This window comes from Salmo salar, chromosome ssa18 (genome assembly GCF_905237065.1).
Source record: "Salmo salar chromosome ssa18, Ssal_v3.1, whole genome shotgun sequence".
NCBI lineage: Eukaryota > Metazoa > Chordata > Actinopteri > Salmoniformes > Salmonidae > Salmo > Salmo salar.
In genome coordinates, this window is record NC_059459.1 from 32,732,450 (window position 1) to 32,749,676 (window position 17,227).

At 44.8% G+C, this 17,227-nt stretch overlaps 1 protein-coding gene across 6 annotated transcripts in view; it reads right to left on the minus strand.

Annotated features, from left to right (window-relative positions):
- LOC106560244 (collagen alpha-1(XIX) chain) overlaps positions 1 to 17,227 on the minus strand; it is a 242,966-nt gene that overhangs the window by 195,736 nt on the left and 30,003 nt on the right. For all 6 annotated transcript variants that reach the window (XR_006760420.1, XM_045701046.1, XM_045701045.1 and 3 more), the window contains exons 10-13: positions 13,727 to 13,771; positions 12,941 to 12,994; positions 9,319 to 9,363; positions 2,911 to 2,964 (exon numbers count right to left, since the gene is read on the minus strand). Coding sequence is in view for 5 of the 6 variants with exons in the window: in XM_045701046.1 (XP_045557002.1) it covers positions 2,911 to 2,964; positions 9,319 to 9,363; positions 12,941 to 12,994; positions 13,727 to 13,771 (198 nt within the window). In the remaining variant the exon portion in view is untranslated. The remainder of the gene's footprint in view (positions 1 to 2,910; positions 2,965 to 9,318; positions 9,364 to 12,940; positions 12,995 to 13,726; positions 13,772 to 17,227) is intronic.

A 17,227-nucleotide genomic window follows, 5' to 3' on the forward strand; every position in this document is an offset into this window, starting at 1 on the left:
GGCCACAACAACACAATCTGGCAGCTCTCTCGCTCTGACAGCTCCCAGGCCACAACAACACAATCTGGCAGCTCTCTCACTCTGACAGCGCCCAGGCCACAACAACACAATCTGGCAGCTCTCTCGCTCTGACAGCGCCCAGGCCACAACAACACAATCTGGCAGCTCTCTCGCTCTGACAGCTCCCAGGCCACAACAACACAATCTGGCAGCTCTCTCGCTCTGACAGCGCCCAGGCCACAACAACACATCTGGCAGCTCTCTCGCTCTGACAGCGCCCAGGCCACAACAACACAATCTGGCAGCTCTCTCACTCTGACAGCGCCCAGGCCACAACAACACAATCTGGCAGCTCCCCAGTACACACTCTGCATCTACCGCTTCAGCTAGCAAATAAACAGAGGGGGAGGGGGAGGGGGAGAGAGAGACAAATGGGAGGGAAGAAGGGAGGGGATAGCGAGGGAGATGGTGGGGAGGGAGAAGTGGGGATAGAGAGAGAGCAGCGGGGAGAGAGAGCAGAAGTGTGAGAGAGAGAGGGAGGAAAGAGAGAGAGAGAGCAGAGGGGAGAGAGAGAGAGAGCAGAGGGGGGGAGAGAGAGAGAGAGAGAGAGCAGAGGGGAGAGAGAGAGAGCAGAGGGGAGAGAGAGAGAGAGAGAGAGAGAGAGAGTAGCAGGGGAATTTCTCAAGACAGCAGACTAATTATGTTTACACTTACTTGCTGTCTGAGTCCCATATGGCACCCTATTTGCTTTATTGTGCTTTGGTCTAAAGTAGTGCATTACATAGGGAATAGGGTTCCATTTATGGCGCACCCTCTGCCTCTTTCTAACCAGAGTGGCTGCCTGGCTGGTGGTAATGGCACTTTACTTTAGACAAGAGAGGTGAAGTTTTGTCATGTGTGGAGAGACTAAGAGATACACCTTTAGTGTTACAGTAAGGGGTTTGTCTTGTCTGTTGTGACTGCGTCCCTAATGGCACCCTGTTCCCCACATAGTACCCTACTGTGACTAGAGCCCTATGGGCCCTGGTCAACCCTACTGGCCCTGGTCAAAAGTAGTGCACTACATAGGGAATAGGTTGCCGTTTGGTATGCGATTTGTGTCATGTGAGTGGGAACTGCCTTCAAAGCTGTGTTGGAACCAGATCCCGTAAGGGTAACAGAGATATCTAGAGTGGCCAGGCCCAACGAATACCACAGAGGTTACTGCAGAAAATGCTTTTTGCAAAGTTTCCATTGGCTCAGCGATTCACCGCCATAGCTGAACATCACCCCTAGCTTTAGGTTGAGAGGCTGATCCTGGTGAGACCGTCTATAGGAAAACAACCTGCTCATTAGTACTCAGATGTAGAGTTCACATTTAGCAGAAGCTTTAATCCAAAGAGATGTACAGTCATTACCTGAATACATTTTTTTGTATGGGGTGGCCCCGGGAATCAAACCCACCATCCTGACGTTGTAATCACCATGCTCTACCCACTGAGTTCCAGAAGCCACACCGAAAGGCTGACCACAGTGAGAAAGTCTAGAGGGAAATGTCCCAATTGACACTTGATCACTGACTGTAAGTGTAAATATCAGATTTTACAGTAGAGCAACACTCAGAGGAAGCGTACCTTACTGCAAAGGCTATATTTACAACTTCAACACATAAAAACAACAGATCCGATGATATAAAGCTGCAGTCATATTCCTTACATAACCACCAGACGTGCTTTTTCTCTGTCACCTTATACGTCTATGACTGTACAAGCGGAGGACATATACATGTGGAACGTGGATTGCTTTGGGCACGGTTATATGGCTGTAGTCTTCCACTGAGCCAGACCCCGTAGTTAGTTCTCCTATCAGGAAAACGATACTCGCTCACATGGCAGTCATGCATACAAGACATTCTGTCTTCTCAGGTGTCCCCTTTACCCTTAAATATCACATGCTAGCTTTAAATAACAACTACAACCTAATATTAGCACGGATGTGGAGGGGACAGAGGGGGCAGGCAAGAGAATGTCTAAAAACAAGTAAATAGGCCAAACTAAATTAACCTGGCTGAGCGCCTTCCAACACCCTTCCAAGCTAAATTAACCTGGCTGAGCGCCTTCCAACACCCTTCCAAACTAAATTAACATGGCTGAGCGCCTTCCAACACCCTTCCAAACTAAATTAACCTGGCTGAGCGCCTTCCAACACCCTTCCAAACTAAATTAACCTGGCTGAGCGCCTTCCAACACCCTTCCAAACTAAATTAACCTGGCTGAGCGCCTTCCAACACCCTTCCAAACTAAATTAACCTGGCTGAGCGCCTTCCAACACCCTTCCAAACTAAATTAACCTGGCTGAGCGCCTTCCAACACCCTTCCAAACTAAATTAACCTGGCTGAGCGCCTTCCAACACCCTTCCAAACTAAATTAACCTGGCTGAGCGCCTTCCAACACCCTTCCAAACTAAATTAACATGGCTGAGCGCCTTCCAACACCCTTCCAAACTAAATTAACATGGCTGAGCGCCTTCCAACACCCTTCCAAACTAAATTAACCTGGCTGAGCGCCTTCCAACACCCTTCCAAACTAAATTAACCTGGCTGAGCGCCTTCCAACACCCTTCCAAACTAAATTAACCTGGCTGAGCGCCTTCCAACACCCTTCCAAACTAAATTAACCTGGCTGAGCGCCTTCCAACACCCTTCCAAACTAAATTAACCTGGCTGAGCGCCTTCCAACACCCTTCCAAACTAAATTAACATGCACATTTATTTAGGCCACTGTTTTTATTATTAACGATGCAAATGAATAAACAGCGTACGATAGTAAAATAGCAAAGGTAGCACCTTACATTTATTTAGGGCAACTGACTATGTTAATAATTAATGATGCATATGAATAAACAGAATGGGATTAAAAACAGTATCTTACATTTATTCCAGGTTTCCCTTCCGCACCAGGCTCCCCAGCTGATCCCTTTTCACCCTGCAGAGGAAAGAGAAAGTTATAAGAGCAAGTTCAAACTCAGGTCCTACAAAAGCACTCCATCATTTCAATGTATTATAAGTAGAGATGTGCAGTAACAACATGTTGTTTTGAAAGGTCTGAAATCTCCTCAGGAGGCTGTTCCAAGGTGGTTTATCCAATCACTGATGCTCTTACTGCCAGGGCCTCTCACAAGGGATACTGGTCACAAGCATCATGACAAAATGTCAACTTCATCTATAAACACAATTTATGTCTCCAAACCCAAAGCTAAATGGAAATCCTAACCCCTATCCTGAAAGATAAGACCTGATATGACCGGTCTGTCTTCATCTTCAGCGGTTTATTTATCCAAGTGATACGTAACAGGGACATTCAACTAATCAGTGATAAAGGTCACAGAACAGACAAGAAGTCATTGGCATCTTCTAGTCCTCTGCTCTCTGTTCCACTCCCAAGTATATTAAATAACCCACTCTAAGGCAACAGGCTAAAACAAATTCATAAATGATCCTGTTTATTTGTTTCCGTGAAATATCTGTCTGAATGTGGAGTCCTGGTTGTAAACAAATTAGGACTATGTTGACATTATAAATAAATGATGGGGCCAGGGGTGTGTGTGTGTGTGTGAGTGTGTGATAATGAAGTGTTTCTGATGGACCTAATTATCTGACAGTGCACACCCTTGTTTCACATCGTGATTGTAATTGATTTATGTGTTCATCGTTGATGTGTGTGTGTGTGTGTGTGTTCATCGTCCAGGTTGATAGAGAAGGCACTATCGCACAGCTGCATAACCAAATCATGTCATTAACCAGGAAGAAGCACGCAGCAGTGTTATGATAAACCTCTCTCTTGGCAGTCACCATTGTTTGAAATACATTCAGTATAGGAAGTGACATCCAAATGTTGCTGAATAAACAGGCATCGTAATAATGCTCCATTTCCACCTGTTTCATAAAAATCTCAACAACTTTATATGGACAATAAACGTTATTACTTGAAACAAACATGTTGATAATATGCCTATTCAATCAACAACAATAATCAATCTGTTCAATAAACAGGGTAACACTTGCCAATGCATGCAGGTATGATGTATTACAATGTTAAAAATGTCCTACAGAGAAATAGCGTACTGTAAGCCTACTACTGTAAGAGACATTATAAGACATAAAGCATTATAGCTGAGGGCTTTAAGTAAGATGTTACCGTTAGTTTTCCACTCTGCATGATAAACACTGAATCTATTCCGTCTTTGAGACAGTCCAGTAATTCCAGTATAGTCCAGTAATGTCAGACTGATCAGTTTAAAAGGCAGGTTTCCTGGACACAGATTAAGCCTACTCCTGGACTAAAGAACATGCTCAATGGAGAATCTTCACGAGGACTAGGCTGTGTCTGGGAAACCAACCCTATGAGGACTAGGCTGCGTCTGGGAAACCAACCCTAATAGAACTAGGCTGCGTCTGGGAAACCAACCCTATGAGGACTAGGCTGCGTCTGGGAAACCAACCCTATGAGGACTAGGCTGCGTCTGGGAAACCAACCCTACGAGGACTAGGCTGCGTCTGGGAAACCAACCCTATGAGGACTAGGCTGTGTCTGTATCTGGGAAACCAACCCTACGAGGACTAGTCTGTGTCTGGGAAACCAACCCTATGAGGACTAGTCTGTGTCTGTGTCTGGGAAACCAACCCTATGAGGACTAGGCTGTGTCTGTATCTGGGAAACCAACCCTACGAGGACTAGGCTGCGTCTGGGAAACCAACCCTATGAGGACTAGGCTGCGTCTGGGAAACCAACCCTACGAGGACTAGGCTGCGTCTGTATCTGGGAAACCAACCCTACGAGGACTAGGCTGTGTCTGTATCTGGGAAACCAACCCTATGAGGACTAGTCTGTGTCTGTATCTGGGAAACCAACCCTACGAGGACTAGGCTGTGTCTGTATCTGGGAAACCAACCCTATGAGGACTAGTCTGTGTCTGGGAAACCAACCCTATGAGGACTAGTCTGTATCTGGGAAACCAACCCTATGAGGACTAGTCTGTGTCTGTATCTGGGAAACCAACCCTATGAGGACTAGGCTGTGTCTGTATCTGGGAAACCAACCCTATGAGGACTAGTCTGTGTCTGTATCTGGGAAACCAACCCTACGAGGACTAGGCTGTGTCTGGGAAACCAACCCTACGAGGACTAGGCTGCGTCTGGGAAACCAACCCTACGAGGACTAGGCTGTGTCTGTATCTGGGAAACAAACCCTACGAGGACTAGGCTGCGTCTGGGAAACCAACCCTACGAGGACTAGGCTGTGTCTGTGTCTGGGAAACCAACCCTATGAGGACTAGTCTGTGTCTGGGAAACCAACCCTACGAGGACTAGGCTGTGTCTGTATCTGGGAAACCAACCCTACGAGGACTAGGCTGTGTCTGTATCTGGGAAACCAACCCTATGAGGACTAGTCTGTGTCTGTGTCTGGGAAACCAACCCTATGAGGACTAGGCTGTGTCTGTATCTGGGAAACCAACCCTACGAGGACTAGGCTGTGTCTGTGTCTGGGAAACCAACCCTATGAGGACTAGTCTGTGTCTGGGAAACCAACCCTACGAGGACTAGGCTGTGTCTGTGTCTGGGAAACCAACCCTATGAGGACTAGGCTGTGTCTGTGTCTGGGAAACCAACCCTATGAGGACTAGTCTGTGTCTGGGAAACCAACCCTACGAGGACTAGGCTGTGTCTGTGTCTGGGAAACCAACCCTATGAGTATAGAGCTCAGTAATCCTACACTGTCACACCCTGCTCAGTTTTAACAGCGGAACCAACCCAGTCTGTGTGAGCTGTTGTGTTGAGGTCATCCCACATAGGAACCAACCCAGTCTGTGACCAATGAGCTGTTGTGATGAGGTCATCCCACAGAGGAACCAACCCAGTCTGTGACCAATGAGCTGTTGTGTTGAGGTCATCCCACAGAGGAACCAACCCAGTCTGTGTGACCAATGAGCTGTTGTGTTGATGTCATCCCACAGAAGAACCAACCCAGTCTGTGACCAATGAGCTGTTGTGTTGAGGTCATCCCACAGAGGAACCAACCCAGTCTGTGACCAATGAGCTGTTGTGTTGAGGTCATCCCACAGAGGAACCAACCCAGTCTGTGACCAATGAGCTGTTGTGTTGAGGTCATCCCACAGAGGAACCAACCCAGTCTGTGACCAATGAGCTGTTGTGTTGAGGTCATCCCACAGAGGAACCAACCCAGTCTGTGACCAATGAGCTGTTGTGTTGAGGTCATCCCACAGAGGAACCAACCCAGTCTGTGACCAATGAGCTGTTGTGTTGAGGTCATCCCACAGAGGAACCAACCCAGTCTGTGACCAATGAGCTGTTGTGATGAGGTCATCCCACAGAGGAACCAACCCAGTCTGTGTGACCAAATAGATGTCCTGAAGGTCAGGAACTAAGTTCCCCCAAGGTATCCCCTCTACAGTATGTCATGCTTCACCACTACACCTGGTATCCTATGCATTGCCAGCTTTGCTACACAGCAAAACTCTGTTTACAAATGGCTATGGAGGGCTTATGAAGCCATTATCAATGCACTAAGAAGGCTATATAAGCTGTGACATTCTCCTCTACAGAACGTCACCTAGTATCCTGTGCCAGCTCTGCTACACAGTGAGGCACTCTGTATACATCCAGATGTGTACAAACTAGCTCAGTATGTAGAGCTTATGAAGACCCTATGAGTGCTCTATAAAGCCTTTTAAAGTTGTTTATTCAACAACTTGTTCATTCGCCCCATTGGATATCATTCATAGAACTGTTTATGTCAGTGTAATCTCAACAGCCTTAACAGTGACTGTTTAGTTTAGTGTCTGCTCTGTTTCCCTCTGAATTGCTATTCAGTAGCAGCCCCTGTATGTCATACTGAACAGGCAGCCCAGTCCCTGTATGTCATACTGAACAGGCAGCCCAGTCCCTGTATGTCATACTGAGCAGGCAGCCCAGTCCCTGTATGTTGAACTGAACAGGCAGCCCAGTCCCTGTATGTCATACTGAGCAGGCAGCCCAGTCCCTGTATGTCGTACTGAACAGGCAGCCCAGTCCCTGTATGTTGTACTGAGCAGGCTGCCCAGTCCCTGTATGTTGTACTAAGCAGGCAGCCCAGTCGCTGTATGTCATACTGAGCAGGCAGCCCAGTCCATGTATGTCGTACTGAGCAGGCAGCCCAGTCCCTGTATGTTGTACTGAGCAGGCAGCCCAGTCGCTGTATGTCATACTGAGCAGGCAGCCCAGTCCATGTATGTCGTACTGAGCAGGCAGCCCAGTCCCTGTATATTGAACTGAGCAGGCAGCCCAGTCCCTGTATGTCATACTGAGCAGGCAGCCCAGTCCCTGTATGTTGTACTGAGCAGGCAGCCCAGTCCCTGTATGTTGTACTGAGCAGGCAGCCCAGTCCCTGTATGTTGAACTGAGCAGGCAGCCCAGTCCATGTATGTTGAACTGAGCAGGCAGCCCAGTCCCTGTATATTGAACTGAGCAGGCAGCCCAGTCCCTGTATGTCATACTGAGCAGGCAGCCCAGTCCCTGTATGTTGTACTGAGCAGGCAGCCCAGTCCCTGTATGTTGTACTGAGCAGGCAGCCCAGTCCCTGTATGATGAACTGAGCAGGCAGCCCAGTCCATGTATGTTGAACTGAGCAGGCAGCCCAGTCCCTGTATGTTGAACTGAGCAGGCAGCCCAGTCCCTGTATGTTGAACTGAGCAGGCAGCCCAGTCCCTGTATGTTGTACTGAGCAGGCAGCCCAGTCCCTGTATGTTGTACTGAGCAGGCAGCCCAGTCCCTGTATGTTGTACTGAGCAGGCAGCCCAGTCCCTGTATGTTGTACTGAGCAGGCAGCACAGTCCCTGTATGTTGTACTGAGCAGGCAGCCCAGTCCCTGTATGTTGTACTGAGCAGGCAGCCCAGTCCCTGTATGTTGTACTGAGCAGGCCAGTCAGTGTATTGTACACTGTGCCAGAGGGACAGATTTCTCCCTCCGTCCATTGGCCTAATCAGAGAGGATATGGTGATGAAAAGAGTCTCTTTCATTATGCCATTTTAAACTGTCCATCTGCTCAGCCCAATACTTAGTGGAGCCACACCGCCATTACGAAGGAACTAATTATGCAAAAGCCACAAAATACAGACCATTTTCCTGAAAGCATAGCTTTGTTTTCCTGTAATTTCATAGTCTACTGAAGTCCTTTTACGATATTTATTCTAAACACATCCAGCCTTTGGCCCATAAAGCCACACCACCATTATGAAAGAACAAATTATGTAAATGCTACACAATTCTATTCTGGTCCCAGATCTGTTTGTGCTGTAGCTCACTCCTCTGAGACCAGCCCAACATCATGCAGCATTCCTGAGTATTTCCCTGAACCCTTGCATGAATGCATGTCGAAAGGACGTCACGCTGCTTGCTTAGAGAGTACCACTTCCTCCTGATTCGGCTCACACCGACGCTCGAACGCAGAACCTCTGCCCTGCTAGCACATGTGACCGCCCTCCTGATCCAACTTACCAGTCGGTGCCAAACGAAAAAGCTAGTTATTTGCTGACGCAAGTGGGGACAGTTCAGGCTGAGGAGGAAGTTTCCCACACCCCCATGTGATACTCATGCTGCCTGCAGCCTATCGTTTAATTTCCCTGAAACCTTGCATGAATGCATGGTGTTTTACTGTAGGTGCAGAGACTAGGTCAGAGCTGTGATATATACATTCCAGACACGTCCTTCACATGACACCAAGTTATTAGAGTTCAGATCAATCCACATTGGACATTATCTCCAGATAATCATAGAATACACTATGCATGTACCTTCATGGTTGCATGTAAAATATGAATAGCTATTGTGTTAGTCTTGAGATTACAGGGGAAAAGGCCTTGGGTTATGAAATTATCGATTCCCACGGGGGACCAGTACGGAGAAAAAAAAATTATGAAATATATGAAATGTATGCATTCACTACTGTAAGTCGCTCTGGATAAGAGCGTCTGCTAAATGACTAAAATGTAAATGTAAAAAGGAGATTCTTCAGAGATGTATTAGAAAACCTGTGCTAGAAAATCCTTTAAAATAAAATATATATAACAACAGAAGACATATGCTACATATTAATAACCATGTATCCACTGCAGTGGGACTTCGCATGCTTGGAATATGAATTACTATATATCCACTACAGTGGAACTTCGCACGTTTGGATGAACTGGTGTTTATACATGACAGAGAGTGAAACCAGATACATTTACCATTATGTAATATGTGTGTGTGTGTGTACGTTTCCATGTGTGTGTGTGTACTTACCATTGCTCCATCGATCCCCTTAGACCCGTTTGATCCTGCCTCCCCCTGAAATTACAAGGTTGAAACTTGAAATGCTAAATAACAAACATTGAAGGTCTACTCGTTCATGAGGAGAAATATCTTCCTAGTTTCACTGAGGTCTGTGCCGTAGGGTTCAGTGCAGCTCTGAATGGGCCTTCGTTCACACATCAGCAATGTTTAGCACCTTGAGGCAACTTCAAAACTCTCAAAACAGATTTACACATCACTTCAGGTTATAAAGAATAAGAACAGGACTATTTCCCATACACCTTACTGTATATACATGTACAGTACATATTCCATACTGTCCAATATCTAATGCATAAGGAATAGCCACAACTCTATGACTAATGTATATTTACATACACAGAAATATTTCTCTGGTGGGTGTATGATATTCACTTGTGTTTACAAGATAAAAAAGCTAATTATTTGTTAATCTCCTCTGACCCTGTATAGAAGCAGCATTGCATCAGAGGGTATACAATACTGTAAATACATGAGGAGAGGATATAGAAGAAGTCCTATCTCCCTCCTAAGGGACTATGGCTCTGTGTGTAAATCCCTTTGTGTCCTGGGTGCAAATCCTATTCCTGGAGAGCTACCGTCCTGTAGGTTGTCACTCCAACCCTGTTCCTGGAGAGCTACCATCCTGTAGGTTTTCACAACAAACCCTGTTCCTGGAGAGCTACCATCCTGTAGGTTGTCACTCCAACCTTGTTCCTGGAGAGCTACCATCCTGTAGGTTTTCACAACAAACCCTGTTTCTGGAGAGCTACCATCCTGTAGGTTTTCACAACAAACCCTGTTCCTGGAGAGCTACCATCCTGTAGGTTTTCACAACAAACCCTGTTCCTGGAGAGCTACCATCCTGTAGGTTTTCACAACAAACCCTGTTCCTGGAGAGCTACCATCCTGTAGGTTTTCACAACAAACCCTGTTCCTGGAGAGCTACCATCCTGTAGGTTTTCACTCCAACCCTGTTCCTGGAGAGCTACCGTCCTGTAGGTTTTCACTCCAACCCTGTTCCTGGAGAGCTACCGTCCTGTAGGTTTTCACTCCAACCCTGTTCCTGGAGAGCTACCATCCTGTAGGTTTTCACTCCAACCCTGTTCCTGGAGAGCTACCCTCCTTGAGGTTTTTGCTCCAACCCTTATCTAGTGGACCAGATTCTAATAATTAGCTGGTTGATATGCTGAATCCAGTTGGTTATAACTGGGGTTGGAGAGAAAACCTACAGAAGAGGGTTGGAGAGCGCTGCACTACAAAAACACACTGGGGAGAGAAGGAGCGAGTCACCACCACTACCATCACCATCACCATAACCACCACTGTAATCACCACCACCACCATCACCTCACCCCCACCACTAACACCACCACCATCACCCCCACCACTAACACCACCACCATCACCATCACCATAACCACCACCATAACCATCACCATAACCACCACTCACCACTGTAATCACCACCACCACCATAACCATCACCCCCACTACTAATCACCACTAACACCACCACCATCACCACCACCATCACCACCACTAACACCCCCACCATAACCACTAATCACCACTAACACCACCATCATCATTACCACTAAAACCACCACCATCACCACTAACACCACCACCATCACCCCCACCATCACCACTAATCACTGCTAACACCACCACCACCACTAACACCACCATCATCACCACTAAAACCACCACCATCACCACCACCACCACCACCACTAACACCACCACCATCACCCCCACCATCACCACTAATCACCACTGACACCACCACCATCACAACACCACTAACACAACACCACCATCACCACTAACACCACCACCATCATACACCACTAACACCACCACCATCACCACCCCCACCACCACCACAACACCACCACCATCACCCCCACCATCACCACTAACACCACTACACCACCACCATCACCACCACCAACACCACCACCATCACCACTAACACCACCACCATCACCACTAGCACAACTAACACCACCACCATCACCCCCACCATCACCACCACCACCATCACCCCCACTAACACCACTAACACCACCACCATCACCACCACCACCCCCAACATAACCACCACCATCACCACTAACACCATCACCCCCACCATAACCACTAACACCACTAACACCACCACCATCACCCCCACCATAACCACTAACACCACTAACACCACTAACACCACCACCACCCCCACCATAACCACCACCACCCCCACCATAACCACCACCACCACCACCATAACCACCACCAACTCATAATAGGTGATGAAGGGGATATTGTTATTATCATAATAGCTGATGAAGGAGATATCATAATAATACTATCTGATGAAGGGGATATTGTTATTATAATAATAGCTGATGAAGGAGATAGTATTATCATGATAGCTGATGAAGGGGATATTGTTATTATCATAATAGCTGATGAAGGAGATAGTATTATCATGATAGCTGATGAAGGGGATATTGTTATTATAATAATAGCTGATGAAGGAGATAGTATTATCATGATAGCTGATGAAGGGGCTATTGTTATTATAATAATAGCTGATGAAGGAGATAGTATTATCATGATAGCTGATGAAGGGGCTATTGTTATTATAATAATAGCTGATGAAGGAGATAGTATTATCACGATAGCTGATGAAGGGGATATTGTTATTATCATAATAGCTGATGAAGGAGATAGTATTATCATGATAGCTGATGAAGGGGATATTGTTATTATAATAATAGCTGATGAAGGAGATAGTATTATCATGATAGCTGATGAAGGGGCTATTGTTATTATAATAATAGCTGATGAAGGAGATAGTATTATCATGATAGCTGATGAAGGGGATATTGTTATTATAATAATAGCTGATGAAGGAGATAGTATTATCATGATAGCTGATGAAGGGGATATTGTTATTATAATAATAGCTGATGAAGGAGATAGTATTATCATGATAGCTGATGAAGGGGATATTGTTATTATAATAATAGCTGATGAAGGAGATAGTATTATCATGATAGCTGATGAAGGGGATATTGTTATTATAATAATAGCTGATGAAGGAGATAGTATTATCATGATAGCTGATGAAGGGGATATTGTTATTATAATAATAGCTGATGAAGGAGATAGTATTATCATGATAGCTGATGAAGGGGATATTGTTATTATAATAATAGCTGATGAAGGAGATAGTATTATCATGATAGCTGATGAAGGGGATATTGTTATTATAATAATAGCTGATGAAGGAGATAGTATTATCATGATAGCTGATGAAGGGGATATTGTTATTATCATAATAGCTGATGAAGGAGATAGTATTATCATGATAGCTGATGAAGGGGATATTGTTATTATAATAATAGCTGATGAAGGTGATAGTATTATCATGATAGCTGATGAATTATGCTACTTTAGTTGAACCTTAGTCCAGCACTCCAGGACATAGAAAACCCTCACACAGATTATATGTAGTGGGAGAATAACAGCTTAGTGGTTTAAAACAGTAACCTTATATCTTACATATCATGGACAGTCCAAACAAGCCAACAGTCTGACTCACCTTCTGTCCAGCAATACCATCCAGACCTGGTGAGCCAGAAACACCCTGGTCACCCTGAGGGAGAAATAGAACACACACGCACAATTAGGATTAGGCATGCACACGCACACACACGAAAGCGCGCACACACACACAGTAAAAGGGTTGGCCTTAAGACATCTCCAAAACAGCAAAACAGTACTCTGCGGTAGCTAATACAGTTTGGATGGAAATCCCACGAACCACACAGGCAGAGTAGGCCAAGTCACACCACCATCAATCTCAATATGAATGTTATGACACTTGACATAGACTTTGCATGTCATGTGCAGTGTTGAGTAACGCAGACCAGCTTTAGCCAATTCTCAACCTTATCAAGTATAGGAAAATGTTTGGGTGGGCCGCGCCTTTAAGTGTTATGTCATTAGATTGGATCGAGTTTCATAGGCAAATATGTCCTTGTATGTGGTGTGTGTGTGTGTGTGTGTGTGTGTGTGTGTGTGTGTGTGTGTGTGTGTGTGTGTGTGTGTGTGTGTGTGTGTGTGTGTGTGTGTGTGTGTGTGTGTGTGTGTGTGTGTGTGTGTGTGTATTCTTCAACTTCAACGTCTAAGGGCCCTAGAGGATGGTATAGAGGGTGAGGATGCTTTAGAGTGGTCCTGGTGAACTGAAGGTGCTAGACCATGTTCAGACCCAGCTGACAGGGCACTCTCTGAGTTTATCATGTTCAAACAGATATGTAAGTTGTGAAATATCTCATATACAGTATATTGTATAAATATAAAATATTTCCATGGTAACATACTGTACCTTCTGGCTAGAGTTTCCAGGGAACCCGTCTTTCCCGGTCTCTCCCTGCAAAGGAAGACATGATACAGTCAGTAGCTGCTGCTCCCTTATTAGTCATTTAGTTAGTGACTGCTTGTCTTATTGGCTGTACAGTCAGTGGCTGGTCTATAATTGGCTGTACAGTCAGTGGCTGGTCTATAATTGGCTGTACAGTCAGTGGCTGGCCTCTAATTGGCTGTACAGTCAGTGGCTATTCTTTTAGTAGCAGCTTGTCTCTCCCACGTCTATGGCAAGTAAGTATGGTTAAAACTGCACTTTTTCTAAAAGTTCCCTGAACACGTCGCAGACATGGCTATAATATTTTCCTGAATGTTGCAGCCAAGGAATGGTGGTATGATTGGGGCAACATGAATAGGCCTTGATTAAGCTTAGTTCGTAGCAATAGTTCCTTAATTGGACTAATTATTGTCATATTGATACAGTATACCGCCCTGCATCCCACTGCTGCTTGCCTCTGAAGCTAAACAGTGTTGGTCCCTGGATGGGAGACCAGATGCTGCTGGATGTTATGTTGGAGGGCCAGTAGGAGACATACTGGTCTAAAAAATAAAAGAAATGTCCCAGGGCAGACATTGCCCTGTGTAGGTGTTTCTGTCCTCCTGATGGAATGTTAAACAGGTGTCCTGACTCTCTGTGGTCACTAAAGATCCCATGGCGCTTATCATAAAACTAGGGGTGTTAACCCCTGTGTCCTGGCTAAATTCCCAATCTGGCCACCAAATCATCCACAGCTTCCAACTGGCTCATTCATCCTCCCGCCTCTCCCTTGTAACTATTCCCCAGGTCTTTGCTGTAAATGAGAATGAGTTAAAATGATGTAAAATAAATAAACATTTATTTGGTTGACATAGAACTACAATGGTTAAATGTCACTATTTTTTACATATTCTAATGAGACCATGTTGAAGCAGCTAGCAGAAATGTTGTTTCCCCTCGTCAAACAAGGCCCTAACACAGTGAAACAGGATTACTGTGGATCTGGGACTTGTAGCTTCCCAATTATCGAGTAATACAATCCACCTCTCTCTGCAGCTGTTGGAGCGCTGTGTTAAATACAACAGGCTCGGAACAGCTGTAAGGGAAGCAGGATGGGACCCTAGCTTAGCTCAGTGAACTGCTGGACCTCCTAAATCCTCTGGCTAATGTGTGAATAAGACACTAACGGCCACTGACTGTAGCCTACATTAGTATAAAGGACATGCCCTGGGTCATAATGGTTATAATAGCTTTTGGAGAAAATATCCAAATAATGTTAGTTTTTGACATTTTTAGAATGTGTCCAAGCTAAAATTCTTAATTGCTACATCCATTTTTGTACTTAGAAATGAATGATATTGTATATACCCATAGATTATAGAAGAACAGAACTCATAAATTAATCATACTGTATACACCCATAGATTATTGAAGAATTTAACTTATAAATGTCTCATGAGCTTAGTTCAGCTGTCATACCCCTTCAGAACCCAAAATATAAGCGTGTTAAATTTGTAAACAAAGTAAATGTAAACAAACACTGTATAGTGTCAAAACATATTTAAAACTATCATTTTGATATCATGGATGGTCAGTCCTTGCATCCATAGTTCTGTCTACAAATTTGAATGGTTACTTTTCTGGGGAAGTGGTTAGAGAGTTGGGCTAGTAACCGAAAGGTTGCTGGATCGAATCCCTGAGCTGACAAGGTAAAAATCTGTTGTTCTGCCCCTGAACAAGGCAGTTAACCCACTGTTCCCCGGTAGGCTGCCATTGTAAGTAAGAATTTGTTCTTAACTTACTTGCAAAGTTAAATAATGGTTTAAAAAAATATATATGTAATTTTATTATCCAGGCTCATCCCTCAATTGCTTACCAAAATAGAAACGGGGTGGAGCGCTTGTTATTGTTTAAATTGAGGACTGTAGCTTTAAAGTAACTGTCCAGTGAAAATCTCACGTTAAAAAGTAAACTCAGCAAAATGATGTTGCCACGAACAGCACCGCAGATATTGAGATGAGCGAGATGCAAGACTTCGCTCTCACACAGTCACATACAGTGTCTGCGCATGTTCACGGGTTCACGTCACGCTTTGCAGGCTGGTAACCAGGGCACCAAAACAACAAAGAAGTTGAGCCATGCGCTTTCATGGTTGTTGCAGAAACTGACCCACTACGCTGTTTACTTTCTGTATGTATGTTGTATTGCTGAGTCTACCTTTAAAGCTCATTAGAACTAATACACAAATAATGTTGTTGACTCGTCCTATACTCGTATTTGTGGTCAAAGCAAAAAAGTGAAGAAGAAAATACTTCAAAAATCCCACCTTAAACTATTATCTCAAACAGACCATTTAAAAAATGCTTGCCATTTCCTCACAGAAGATCACGTCATGTTTTTGGCAGAGACGTCTCATTGGCTGAGCTGGCCAATCAGCTGTTGACTTGTCATTTATATTTTTATTGAATGCTATATAGCCACACCATGATGCTGTTGGGGTACGCCCACACCATTGCAACACAGAAAAGCTGCTTTTTAACATACTAAATAAGGAAAACTATTTCACTCATATTGTAATTAATTAAAGGTAATAGTTCATAGAAATCTGGAAACACTGGAAAGTTACTTTAAGGACATGTCCATGTGGCCTACTAGTGATGTAGGAGATAGACAGTAGCCTATGGAATCTATAGGATAACCAGTGATGTAGGAGATAGACAGTAGCCTATGGAATCTATAGGATAACCAGTGATGTAGGAGATAGAACCCTATAGTCTACTGGTATAGGAATGTTCAACATCCCTTTAGACAAGGCAGAGTCACCCCAGTAACACTATGTATTGTGTGCTGCATGAACTGCAGGTATGTAGAACTGATGTTGGGGATAGATAATAGTCTATAGCTATTATGTTCTGCCTGATCATTAATAGCACCCGCCTGGTGTCCCAGATCTCAATCAGTCCCTGATTGGGGTTAGCAGTGGAACTGGCTTCAAGGTATAGTTTGGAATATAAGGAGCCTATAGGGATGTTTGCATTCTCTTTAGAACAAGTGGACTCTTCCCCAGGGCTATTCTGAGGCTTAGGTCCAACGCTCAGCAGAGCATTAAACCCCAATCTGCAGCAGAATCACAGGGTTAAAGGTTACCCTGGTGCCTGTAACTCTACATCCTCTCCCTGTGTGAACTGAAACATTGTCCTGTGGCATTCTCCTTCATTCTTCCCCTCTGACTGTCTGTCTGCTGCCATGTCAAGGAAGGGCAGGTCATTAATCAAATGTCTTTCTCACACACACACACACACACACACACACACACACACACACACACACACACACACACACACACACACACACACACACACACACACACACACACACACACACACACACACACACGCCCCCCACTAAGTGACAACATGAGCGTTCTCCTCTGTTAAATCCATTAGAGATAATTATGACACGCTTCAACAGGGTAATTAATATATG